Source organism: Schistocerca gregaria, chromosome X (genome assembly GCF_023897955.1).
Source record: "Schistocerca gregaria isolate iqSchGreg1 chromosome X, iqSchGreg1.2, whole genome shotgun sequence".
NCBI classification, from domain to species: domain Eukaryota; kingdom Metazoa; phylum Arthropoda; class Insecta; order Orthoptera; family Acrididae; genus Schistocerca; species Schistocerca gregaria.
The window spans coordinates 572474338-572488043 of NC_064931.1; the positions used below are offsets into that span (position 1 = coordinate 572474338).

General features: G+C 40.9%; 1 protein-coding gene across 1 annotated transcript in view; it reads right to left on the bottom strand.

Annotated features, from left to right (window-relative positions):
- The window catches only part of LOC126297529 (uncharacterized), a 344775-nt gene extending 331155 nt beyond the window's left edge, over window positions 1-13620 (bottom strand). Inside the window, exon 1 of the mRNA XM_049988437.1 lies at window positions 13479-13620. Within this exon, the coding sequence (XP_049844394.1) occupies window positions 13479-13584 (106 nt within the window). The 5' untranslated portion in view covers window positions 13585-13620. The remainder of the gene's footprint in view (window positions 1-13478) is intronic.
- Between the last annotated feature and the right edge of the window lie 86 nt (window positions 13621-13706).

Here is a 13706-nt window from a genome sequence, read left to right on the forward strand (position 1 = left end):
TTTGAGATAATGATCGAACACACTACATTTTCCAAAATCCTACTGAAAATTGTCATTAGTGATATGAGTATGTAATTCAGCGGATTACCCCTATTTCCTTTTCTATACTAGCTAACAAAATGGACTTCAGAGAAATAGTATTCCAACCTGATTCGAAAAATGGATATGTCTGTCGCATTATTCTATTCAAAGACCCGTCTTGAACTCTATACTATCGAACATTTTTAGGTTGAATTTAACTGTCGATGTCGGCTAGATCAGTTTGACCGAAAGCCTTACAATAACAATCCACCATGTTTCAGGAAGAATACAAGCAAATTTGTGCTTCATTGTATCAGAAGTTAATGGAAATCCAGATTATTAAGTGTTACAGTAGTTATAAAACGAAGTTCCACATGCATCAGTTACATGTCTTTGAAATGAACGGAGACTTGGTTGAATGTCTCGTCGACGACAAAGTCTGTAGAGATGTGATGCCTGTGAAACGAACAATAATGACTACCTGGAGATTTTTGAGTTATACGTATCTCACGTATCAAATCAGTTTGGAGAAGACCATAAAATATTTTACTTCTTACAAAAAAGAAGTTATACGAATGATGGGAACTTTTAAGATTGTTTAAATTTTCGTAACTGTAGTTTTCAGTGTTCCATAAATAAACTAGTGCCTCTCCAAACCTTCGACGTTTGGAAAGGCAGCTTAAGATAAATGTTCACTGACTTATTTTTCCGGCAATTAACACTCGTTTCTGAGCCACTTCTTCCATCCGTTTAGGATATACAATCTTGTACTGGACAATCCATGAATCACTAGAGAAATATCTTCCCGACAGCGGGAAAGCTGCACTTTCGAGCCACGTAACTTATCTAATCTTACACCGAAATAGCCGTGCAAAGAACAGGAAACTCGGGAGAACTACATGCAGGTCTGGAAGAGAAATTCGGAGCAAGTGAAGTTCAGGAAAAGTACTAATTTGAATACATTGAAAGATAATGTAGGAATTCTGCGAACAGAAAACATAACGGAGTCGAGAGAATAGAACAGGTTTTTATCTAATACAACAAGTTGTTGTAAGTCGAAAATTGGTTAACTGATAAATAAATACACGCAACGTAGACATCAAGTATTTCACAAATGGTGCACGATACCGAATCAACGTGACAGTAAGCGATACGGCGAGTGGTTTTCTGCACAGCTGTGACCTACTGTGATACCGTGGAAATACATTCTTCTCCAACGGCAGCGTAGACCTCTTGAAAACACAATTATAGTAATGTTTATAGTAATGTTTCACGTTTTATGATGGAAGTGAAATGCTGCAGGAAAATAGGCAGAAAATGAGCTAAGTGTGACGGCTAAGAATGACGGAACAGCGCAGTAAAAGGTAGCCTAACATTGATATGAAAGTCACTCATGTAAATATGTAAATTGGCATCATGATGCCACACCTTCATTACATCTGTAAATAGCCTGACACGTTCCACATAATAGCGAGAGATCGTAATCATGATCGATGACATACGCAAATTACCAGGCAAATTTGGTAGGTCACGAAATACACAGTATTAAAATACTATAAGTTTGCTTCTACGCGAACTAGTACATAGAAACTATACTACAAGTTCGCATTAGTTATTTATTTTCAGGAACGTGCAGATCTCCTGTCAGCTGCTTTCTAAGAACTAAAGATCATCAAACTGGGTAGTACGAAGACAGCGCCGAGATTGTAATAAATATGGTTCCACTTTGTATGATTTGACAGCATTGTCTGTAAAATTTTATCTTTATTATAATATAAGTAAAGACGTTTCTTTGTTCTGGACTGGTAGAAATGTATGAACTAACACGACAGTTTCTGTATATGGAAAAAGGAGACGATAATCAAGTTAAAGGTGTCCACCAAATTTGTTACGTTTACGCTGGTAAGCTAGAAGTAAATTGGTCACTGGACGTAAACGGGTCATATGGGAATTCCACAGAGTGTGAAAACTGTGGAATTGAGTTATTTTAATGACATCAATAATAGCAACTTTAAAATGTGACATGTAATCATGCAAGAGGTCTGCGCCCATTTTATGAAATTTAAAATCTTGAACATGGCTGATATGGACGCTAGACAAATATTTAATAGTCAGCTGCTTTATTGAAGCGTTTCGAAATATCCTAACCTTCAGAACATCAAGTCCATGAGAAGACCCTTATACAGGAAGATGGGAGTCATGTGAATCTGACACATTCCAAAACGTAACTGAGTGCACTTCTGCATTCTATTAGATTTTGGAATGTGTCATATTCAGATGACCCCACACTGCCTATTTGAAGTTCTTCTCCATGATCTGATATTCTGAAGATGAATGTATTCGATACGTGACAATAAAGCATCTGCCTTACATCTAGTAACTATTAAATATTTATCCAGCATCCATATCATCACTGATCAACATCTTAAATTTCAATAACAAAAAATTTGTGAATAACATTCCTTCACTTCATAATATGAATTTCTTACAGTATGTAGCAAAAGCGCAAAGAGGTCCTCTTTAATAAAAAAGCACATTCTAAAATAGAAAAGAATCACATTAGCTTCTTTCCGTATAATGCGCGAGTGCTCGGCTATGTTTGTCTGCCATTCAATTTAAACATAATAATTTATTGCGTTACAAATGGTTAACATATGTGCTTTCTGTCGTGTGACATGTGCATCTTTCATAGTAACCGAGCTGTCAGGCTTTAACATATAACTGATCATAACACTTATGCATGGAGTGCATCTTCAAGAACAGAGCATGTCTTTCTGATCTGGAAATTAGGGAAGAGACCTTTGGTGATCTCGATTAAGAAACCTTACAGAAATTGACACAAAAAACGAAAAAATCGCCTGAGAACAGCAATGAATACAGAAAGTGCCTTCCGTCACATACCATAACCCTTTCACCCTGAACAGTTTTGTTCAAACGCAAATGAAATAGAATTACCTAAATGTTTGAACTGTTGACACCGAATCGTAACACAGACAAGATTAACACATTCCGGGAAACATTAACACTCGTTGCACGTCAGGTTGAAGCAAGGCAATAGTCGCTAACAATAACCAAGGATGTGCACCAAATGACGGCGTGTCTTCCATTACTGAGAGCTGTTCTCTTGGATATATTACCTATAAATATAAACGTACAGCTCGCGACGATGACTTGAAACTTATCAGATTATTGCAGATAATGATACTCACTCATAAATTTAACCTATTAACTAAGAGTAGGAAATTCTTTAACACTGATCTCAAATTACTGTAAAAACGAGCAAGTAATTGCAGCGTTAGATAATTAAAAATTCCTATTAATAGACAAACATCTAGAGAGGCCGCTGAAGACTACATGGTGAACAGGTAAATGTTTGTATACATGTATACGGAAAGTAAGACGCGTCTCGGTCAGTAAGACTTGCTCCTATGGGCAGTCATTGAACTGATGGTTTTTATTTTAATAGCAATGATTCCTCAGGAATGCCCTTTCCTTCAATAGGGTTAACGAAAATGACAAGGCATGTTGCCGAAATGACATCACTGTCTTCCAATACTGTAGTACCTCCCGAGCGCCAGGAACAAGAAACGTGAAAGTGTACGAGAGATCGGAACAGGATTTACTTTCATTCACTCAATGTAACTCTAATGTCACCCAGAATAAAATCCAAATGTGATATCTGGGGAAAATACATTGCTTAGACTTGTATTTTTCTCTCTTCTTCTTTTTCTCTTCAACGCTAACAATTGATATGGACGGACCAAAAGTAATTCGGTTTAAGGATGTTGTGGTTTCCGAACTGTGTGCAGCCCACGACAACTGTCTTATTTTAAAGATAGCGAGACGGCTACAGGCTATCTTGTGCAAGAACAAAGGGCAGCTCTGTGTACGTTTGGCAGGCAGTTATCTGTCAGCACCCCATTATCTCTCCAGATATGTATTCATAACGGCCGAAGTCTGTCTGGCAGCATCTTCGAGCAAGAGGTTACTAAGATGAAGCGGTGGTGACTCATAGAAAAACTTTGTGTTCGCCTAAGAACCTCAAGGAAATTTGTATAACTTATTAATGTTAACCGTGTGCTTCAAGATATCATGAAATACCTGCGCTGTCCTAATAGGTAGTGGAAGAATCTCGAGCAATAATCTAATTCAGATGTAATAATTTCAACAACTTTTGTCTATCGCTGCTATAATCATCGTCGTCGTCATCGATTTAACGTCAACTATTGTATGACGACCTTCTCCTGACTTCTGAATCCATTACGGCCTTCGGCTAAGTAACTCCAGGTTGCTCCTTCATGATTTCCGTGTCCGTGTTGTCTTTGTCTTTTCTTATCCCTTGGAATCCTACAAAGAACGTCACTGGACTGTCTACCATCAAATCATCTTGGTGCGTGTCCCGTTCATCTCAATTTCATACTTATTACACCCATAAACATGTCCTTCACTCTAATCTGTTCCATGAGCCATTGTTCGCTTCCCTGTCTGTCTTAGTAATTCCTATCCTGTAGCTCTCCATAGTTCTCATCCCTTAAAGCCAAACCTGGTAATAAGCAGTGATTTTAAACTTTCCTTTCCAGTAACAGAAGCTGAATTTTGAAAAATTTTAATGTGACGAAAGCTCTCCAGGCTTCCGTTTATTTATTTTGGAACGCATCCAGTCGTCGCCACCCAGTGTCATGAATACAAAAGCTCATCTATGACTTCATTGTTAATTCGTACAATTTTCTTTCATCGTGTTGATTACACACTATTTGAGATTTTTTGTAACTATTTTCAGGCATCCTTTGTTTTGCTTACGTTTGAAAGAAATTTTGTCATTCAGCCTGAGGTATGTTCAATATATGTAATATTGTACTTAATTTCCCTGGTTACAATGAAACATATACCTCAATTTCCTTTACGCTTTATTGTTCTGTAACGAAACGCACGTGAGGTTTTCGGGAAGCAAGTTACACATGTCTCAAGCTAAGACCATTGAGCAACTTGAGTGACGCCTTGTCAGATAAGAGCACATGTTCCGGACTTCCTGCACACACGGTTTTGGTGGTGATACCGATAATTAGTGCGCCACAGTGTGCGAATGCAATAGCGCGGCTACTGGAAACGTTCTCCATAGCTGAAATACAAGTGACAGTACAATTCTTGTGGGACAAACATCTAAACTGCACACAGATTCGCCACGAACGTCTGGTGATGTATGGACCAAATGCAGTGTCGCGTCCAGCCGTATGAACTGGCGCCAGCAGTTTGACCGAGGCCGCACAGATGGTGGGAAATCCATATCTTGCAGCATGTGATTTCCTCTGGTTCGGTAGGCTGGAGAAACATCTGGTGGAAACAGATTTTCAAACGATGACGAAGTTCACACAGCGGTTCTCGAACGGCTCCATGACCAAGGAACGGATTTCTATCGTCGAGGAATAGAGCGATTAGTAGAACGTTCCGTTGAAGCTTGGTGACTACGTTGAAAAATAGGGCCATGTATACGTGTCACTTTAAAGTGTAGTGCAGTATTCAATAAAAGTTCTTGCCTGTCGTAATAGGGTGTTAACATACTTTTTGATGTCTTCTCGTACATCCTAAATTTAATTCTATTTGGAAACCGTATTTGAAGAAGTTGTTTTTATAACGTCCATGTACCCATTTATTCGGCCAAGCTCTGTGGAGCAAGATGCGAGAGCAAAATATCTGGGTGAGCAGGATGATCTAAAGCCATTTAATGAGTTCCCCCAACATTATTTCACCCGGACAGAAATCCGGCACATCAGGGACTCGTACATGCTAGTACGTTAGTCTACCAAGACCCGTAGACTTTGGCGAGACACGTGTATTGTTCTAAATGTAGGGCGCTCACAGTAAGCTCTTCAACGGACTGGATACTTCTAAATCTAAAAGTCTGGCCAGGTCGTACGCTTATAACGCGCGAGTAGAGTGCTCCAGTCAGTATTGCCATTTTGCAGTCTCTCAGGAGGTAACTTATAATGTAAACAGCTTTCGTGTTTCTCAAAGAGTATGAATTAATCCAAGCCACTTGCAGAATATGATATAATATGTTTCTCAACTACTTGCTAACATGGCTGCATTCCACATGCATTTACAAAATTTGTACTTCCTACAGCGTGCAATCGAATGAACAAACTCACAATAAAAGCAAACAACAACGTAAAATATCTTATCATGGTAGATGTACAAGACGAACTGGATCTGGTCATAATATGTCTGTAGCTTACAGACATCTCATGCTTTTCTTTAACTGTAGCTGCTCCATAAATTGTTTAAATTATATTTATTACTAACTCAATGTGCCTATGCTCGTTAAAGATTATCCGTGAGAGTTGGCTATTTGCCTTTCCCCCAAAGCTGAAGCCAAGATGGTAAGGCTCTACTGGCCAATCTCAATATCAGTTCCTTTGTGCAAATGAAGATCTGTAATTGTGAACCAAACTACAACAGGAAGGAAGTAGCTGTGAACTATGCTACCTCAGGTAACATGGAATTTTCTTCCTAAGTATTGCTGAATTAAATATGAACTGCAAAATTGTCAGTTTATTCTCCAAAACGCACGTGTGAAACAGCGTTTTTTACTTTTAAATTCAGTTTTGATCATCTCATCATTTCAGTGCTGGTCGATGATTTTAGAACCGCTTCGTCCCAAATTGTTATCTAGGATAAATGTATAAACAGTTATGGCGATTACTTTTGTAATAATAAACAGTTTCCCTACTTTTTCCTTCTGCCTCGTTTTCATTAGGCTGCCCCTTATACTAAAAGACAAAAAAAACCTGCAAGAGGGTCACTCCTTTACTTGAAATGCATCCCGCCCGGTTAGCCGTGCGGTCTAACGCACGGCTTTCCGGACTGGAAAGGAGCGTCTGGTCCGCGGCAGGAATCCGCCCGGCGGACTTGTGTCGAGGTCTGGTGAGCCGGCCAGTCTGTGGGTGGTTTTTAGGCGGTTTTCCATCTGCCTCGGCCAATGCGGGTTGGTTCCCCTTATTCCGCCTCAGCTACACTATGTCGGCGATTGCTGCGCAAAACAAGTTTTCCACGTACGCGTACACCACAATTACTCTACCACGCAAACATAGGAGTTGCACTAGTCTGGTGTGAGACGTTTTCTGGGTGGGGGGGGGGGGGGGGTCCACCGGGGCCCAACCGCACAATAAACCCTGAAAGAGTGGTCAGGTGTGGGGCAGCGGAGAGGTGAAGTGGACTGCGATAGCCGTCATGGGGTTGTGGACCACTGCGACTGCGGCGGGGACGAAGCCTCTCCGTCGTTTATAGGCCCCCGGCTAACGTACAATACAATACAATACTTGAAACGTAATTTTTATGTTACCGCAGAGCTATTTTAAGTTATTTGAGTTCGTTAAATCAGGTGTAGCGTACAAATAAGCGGTTGCTTACGGTCAAATAGAAGTTTGGCAGCCAAAAGATAATGACAAGCTCAGATGATCGGACGTAAGCGACTGCCGCTGTCTTTAAAATTTTTCTGTCTGGCGTTTATCGACAGAAATGCTTACTTCGGACTTTGGATTGAACTGGGATCTTAGCGTGACTCAAATAACACATTACAATGTGCATCTCTGTAAAATCGGCAAGAACTAATTCACATTCCTTCATTCCAACAGTTCGAGAAAGGCTGTGCAAATGTTCGAAAATTTCACACTATTTGCAAAATTACTCATCTTCAGTAAGCTGTCTACCGCCCACAAACATCTTCCCACTTTACAACGGTTATTTCGTAGCCGGTCGCCTCATCATCACGTCTCATACAGCCCACAGGGGCCGTCCTCCAATTGCAATAGCATATTCCATTTTCCTACTCACCGAACATCCCACATTGTCTCAATCCCTTTACCACTTGTTCACGCATATGTCAATGTCCAATGTCAGCCCCCCGCCCCCGCAAAGGGAGTTTCCGAAACAGGAGGGCTGAAAAAGCATAAGCACCATTTGCTGCTTCGAATCACGTTCAAATTACGTCCCTAGTGGTTCCAGTCTGTACACGAGAGCAAAAATTGCAGTCGCGCTACGCTCGAAACGGATGCGATCTTGTTAAGTGGGGATGCAGCCCACAAAGTCCTTACAGAGGGGTTGAAACCTACAGGGGTGTCAGCAGCATCGAAGGTGGTCAAGGACGCCGTCCTGTTATTCATCACACTGAGAACTGTAGTATTCTATCGCGAAATGTGAGGGAATCAACGCCTCAGGGAAAGGGGTGGCTTCATTGTCGCTTTTTATGCCACCTCCTGAGGCCTTCTGGTGTTGGTTATGAGTGGCAGTGCGTCTGAAAGCCATTTCTCGGCCACACACTAGCAAAAGGCGTGATTTCAACGCTGGGTGTCGCCGTCCTGATCTCCACCAAGAGGCGGCAAAAGATCATTATTCACAGTGTTGAGAATGGCTGTGATTTGGGGTCTGAGTTGGGCATGGTCAAATGTGATCAGTGTTGGGGCCACTCCTGTTCTAACACACAATTCAACAAAATTCGACGTTTTAATTTCACAGAATGGGCATATGATTAGTGAAACTGGACAGCTCAAATTTCTAGGTGTTCAGATAGATAGTAAACTGTCGTGGAAAGCCCATGTTCAGGATCTTGCTCAAAGACTTAATGCTGTAATTTTTACTATTCGAACGGTATCTAAAGTGATTGATCGTTCGACACGAAAATTAGTCTACTTTGCTTAGTTTCATTCGCTTATGTTCAAAAAATGGTTCAAATGGCTCTGAGCACTATGGGACTCAACTGCTGTGGTCATTAGTCCCCTAGAACTTAGAACTACTTAAACCTAAGTAACCTAAGGACATCACACACATCCATGCCCAAGGCAGGATTCGAACCTGCGAGCGTAGCAGTCGCACGGTTCCGGACTGCGCGCCTAGAACCGCGAGACCACCGCGGCCGGCTTCGCTTATGTCGTAAGGTATTATATTTTGGGGTAACTCTTCCCATACTAAAAGGATATTTTTGGCTCAGAAACGGGCTGTTCGGGCAACAAGTGGTGTAAATTCACGAACCTCTTGTCGACTCCTGTTCACGAGTCTGCGTCTTTTGAAATTGGCCTCTCAATATATATATTCCTTACTGTCATTTCCTGTTAACAATATGAGCTTATTCCAAAGAATAAGCAGCTTTCACTAAGTTAATACTCGCCAGAAATCAAACCTGCATTTGGATCGGACTTCCTTAACTCTTGTGCAGAAAGGTGTGTAGTATACTGCTGCATCCATTTTCAGTAAGCTACCACTCAAATTCAAAAATCTTAGCAGTAACCCACACGCTTTCAAATCGAAACTGAAGTAATAGCCCCTATCGACAGGGGATCTCAAGTTGATTCCGTATTTCTAGATTTCCGGAAAGCTTTTGACACCGTTCCTCACAAGCGACTTCTAATCAAGCTGCGGGCCTATGGGGTATCGTGTCATTTGTGCGACTGAATTCGTGATTTCCTGTCAGGAAGGTCGCAGTTCGTAGTAATACACGGCAAATCATCGAGTAAAACTGAAGTGATATCAGGTGTTCCCCAGGGAAGCGTCCTGGGACCTCTGCTGTTCCTGATCTATATAAATGACCTGGGTGACAATCTGAGCAGTTCTCTTAGGTTGTTCGCAGATGATGCTGTAATTTACCGTCTAGTAAGGTCATCCGAAGACCAGTATCAGTTGCAAAGCGATTTAGAAAAGATTGCTGTATGGTGTGGCAGGTGGCAGTGACGTTAAATAACGAAAAGTGCGATGTTATCCACATGAGTTCCCAAAGAAATCCGTTGGAATTCGATTACTCGATAAATAGTACAATTCTCAAGGCTGCCAATTCAACTAAGTACCTGGGTGTAAAAATTACGAACAACTTCAGTTGGAAAGACCACATAGATAATATTGTGGGGAAGGCGAGCCAGAGGCTGGACACTTAGAAGATGAAACAAGTCCACTAAAGAGACAGCTGAAACTACACTCGCTCGTCCTCTGTTAGAATATTGGTGCGCGGTGTGGGATCCTTACCAGGTGGGATTGACGGAGGACATCGAAAGGGTGCAAAAAAGGGCAGCTCGTTTTGTATTATCAGGTAATAGGGAAGAGAGTGTGGCGGATATGATACGCGAGTTGGGATGGAAGTCATTAAAGCAAAGACGTTTTTCGTCGCGGCGGGATCTATTTGCGAAATTTCAGTCACCAACTTTCTCTTCCGAATGCGAAAATATTTTGTTGAGCCCAACCTACATAGGTAGGAATGATCGTCAAAATAAAATAAGAGAAATCAGAGCTCGAACAAAAAGGTTTAGGTGTTCGCTTTTCCCGCGCCCTGTTCGGGAGTGGAATGGTAGGGAGATAGTATGATTGTGGTTCGATGAACCCTCTGCCAAGCACTTAAATGTGAATTGCACAGTAATCATGTAGATGTAGATGTAGACGTAGAAGAGTTTCCTCGTGGGTCACTCCTATTCCGTCGAGAAGTTCCTTGAAAAATTAAGCTGATTCTTGTTGTGTTGCTGATTGCGTTTACTTAAACTTATGAATTGACTTTTTTTGGGGTTCATAAAAATTTTATTTTTATTCGTTATTACTTTTATGTTGTAATTTCACATGCTGACATGTTCCATGACCTTGGAGGTTTGCTCCTCAATTTGGTCCTACGAAACTTGACGTGTAAATAAGATAAATAAAGAAGGGGTGAAATGTGGGTAAGATGGAGAGTGACGACCTTCCTATCGTGTGACACGTCCGTGGTGGCGTTGGGCAGGGTTGTAGTGTGATTTGTTGCTAATGTGACACCATTGACGCACCTTAGGCGGCACAGCAACTTGTGAGCGCTGCCTTTCTTTCGCATGTGTCGACACCTTGCTGTTTGTAGCGTCGTCGAGCCCGATGGTGAGGTTGCAGGGCTCCACACTTTTGAACCGTTACAGAGGAAGGATGTGGGCAACTGAGTCAAATATCAAACTTATTCGTCGCAATGGGAGACAGTTACAGAGTTTCGCAGTGACCATGTTTAGAATCCGTTATGTGAGTTGTAGGCCACTTTTATTTTAAAATATAGAGGGAACCAAAACAAACTGAAACAGCAATATTTGACGAAAATACAATGGAAGGATGGTCAGAAGAAGATAAAAAAATTGTTTATTGACTGTCTGAGAACTTGTCCTTTTGTGTGTGTGTGAAGCACGTTTAAGAACATGTGTAATGCGCTGGAAGATCTTTCCATATTGTTTTCTAATTATTTTATGTCTGAAACTGTTATAGTAAAGATAGAAACTTTTCCACTATTTAAATAAAAATAAATACAAAACCAAAATTCATAGTTACTTCATATTTCATTACAATTAAAATACCATAATAGTTAGTGAAACAATGAAAATAAAAGAAACCCGATGTCAACAAACCTTCATCGCCATGACATTCTTTAGATACTCTTCTGTATATGGGTAGGTCTTGAATTTCACCTATGAGTGGGCGGAACATGATGAAAATCTGCAGCTACTATCGCTAAACTAGATATCCTTCGAATTGTGTGTTTCTCGTCACATCTCGTACTATCACACAAACGTGCAGTATATGCAGATTATCACACTTCTAAAATACAGTATTATTATTATTCACGTTTGGCCTCTATTGGACCACGAGATATACAGTAAAGAATATTTTCATAGTTTTGTTTCAGCTTTTGTTTGTGACCTTATTACTTTCATTCTGTCAGATAGCCCTATTTTCAGCTCGTAAAACCAAGTTGTTTTGGTCTTATTGTTTTATTTTTTTTATTTTTTTGCCAGACCAAATGTCAAGTCGTAAATTTTCTGCCTAAAAATTTTTCTGTCTTTTATATCAAGCTGTGTTATTCCTTCCTCCTTTAAGTCTTCTTTTACTGCACCGATTCGTTTTATAGGTTTCACTCTTGCTGCGACTTTCGAATAATTTCACAATCTGCTCATTTAACGTGGTTGGTTCTATCCTTTTAGTAAGTCCATAAAATCTTAGCCCGCGTTTTTGCATAATCAAATAAACCATGATAAACTTTTCAGTTTATTTATTTCTTCTTAGTTTATATGTTTCTTCTTCAGTACACTTTCGAATTAAAATTTCCCTGCTCCAACATTAATTTTAATTAACTCTCTGGTTATTACGCTACATAAAAAAATCTAGAGTTGTCCCAAGTCCATCCAGGCTACCCGTGCTGCCCTATTACCAATTAGTCACACCGAAGTAAAATTGAATTGCTATTATGTAATGCATATCTGCTCTAAGTCCTATGTGCTGGCATCCCAGGTGCTTTAATTCGGATCACAGAGCTATGGATGATAGTGGTGACTTCGGGCGAAGTGAAGAGCCAGCTGTGTTGCCTCTATAAATCGAGGTTATTAAGTGTCCTCGGTTTCACACCGACATAGAATTGACGTGGTGATTAAAATTTCTCGGACTGCTAAGTACATGGTATGCAGAACAGTTGTGGTTAAATGGAAGACCTCTTTCATAAAGCACGCGCTCTGCAAGTTGGGAAAAGATTAATGACACATCATCAAGCACTCTCTTCACATTTCATGCTCTATGAATAATTTCCCAGTTGTAACCACACGCAGTCCTTTAAGATACATACTTTCGAAAACGGGCAGGCCTCGTCATGGAGACCCCAGTAGTCCCTTCTCCTCACCCGCCCGTGAAACGAATGTAGAGTTTTGGATCCAACTACCGTCTCTGCAGCATTTTACAGAGTGAATCGCCTAAAACTTGCACCGAAAGTATTTTGATAACGGATTGGGATGGTAGGCAGTGGCCCGTCTTTGCAGTCCACACAGAGAGTATAATGTGTTTCAAATCTGTATTTATTTTTTTAAAAAGGTACAAATATTTGATAGGAACAATGCGTATTGACAGTACCACAATCGAAGTAGACTAAATTAGAACGTGAATGGTGTTTGTTGCAGGAGTTTAAATGGTTCAAATGGCTCTGAGCACTATGGGACTTAACATCTGAGGTCATCAGTCCCCTAGAACTTAGAACTACTTAAACCAAACTAACCTAAGGACATCACACACATCCATACCCGAGGCAGGATTCGAACCTGCGGCTGTAGCGGTCGTGTGGTTCCAGACTGAAGCGCCTAGAACCGCTTGGCCACCGCGGCCGGCGTTGCAGGAGTTTAGTATAAGTGGTCTACGAGATTCTGTAATTTGAACATTGTAAACACCGACAGTTGTTTGTTAAATTTCGTAGGACAAACGAATGTGAATTTCACTTGGGTGCGTATGTGCAAAGACAAACAATAGTAAAAACATAACCTCTGTGGGGTTCAAACGTAAAGAACCAATGTTCTCTCCAAGCCTGTGCCCAAAATGACCATCACCAGTGTCAATACAAGCTTGCAGTTTGCTATGCAATGATTGCTGCACACGTTGTAGCTTTTCAGAGGAAAAAACAGCGCACGCAGCAGTAATGCGCCATTTCATGTCATCTGTACCTGTTTGAAGAGGCTGAAGAGGTTGACGTCTGTTGGGATGTCTTTTGGCGTACACGGTACACAAACGAACGGCATACTTCCTACATTCACCATTAATGATGAGCATGTCCGCATTTCTCGCATTGTGAAATACTATCTTCGAAGCACGTCCTACTACGTCTACTATCACACAATACGTGACAGGACCGTCGCAATGGTATCGCACTGTACATACAACGCGGTGTAAAC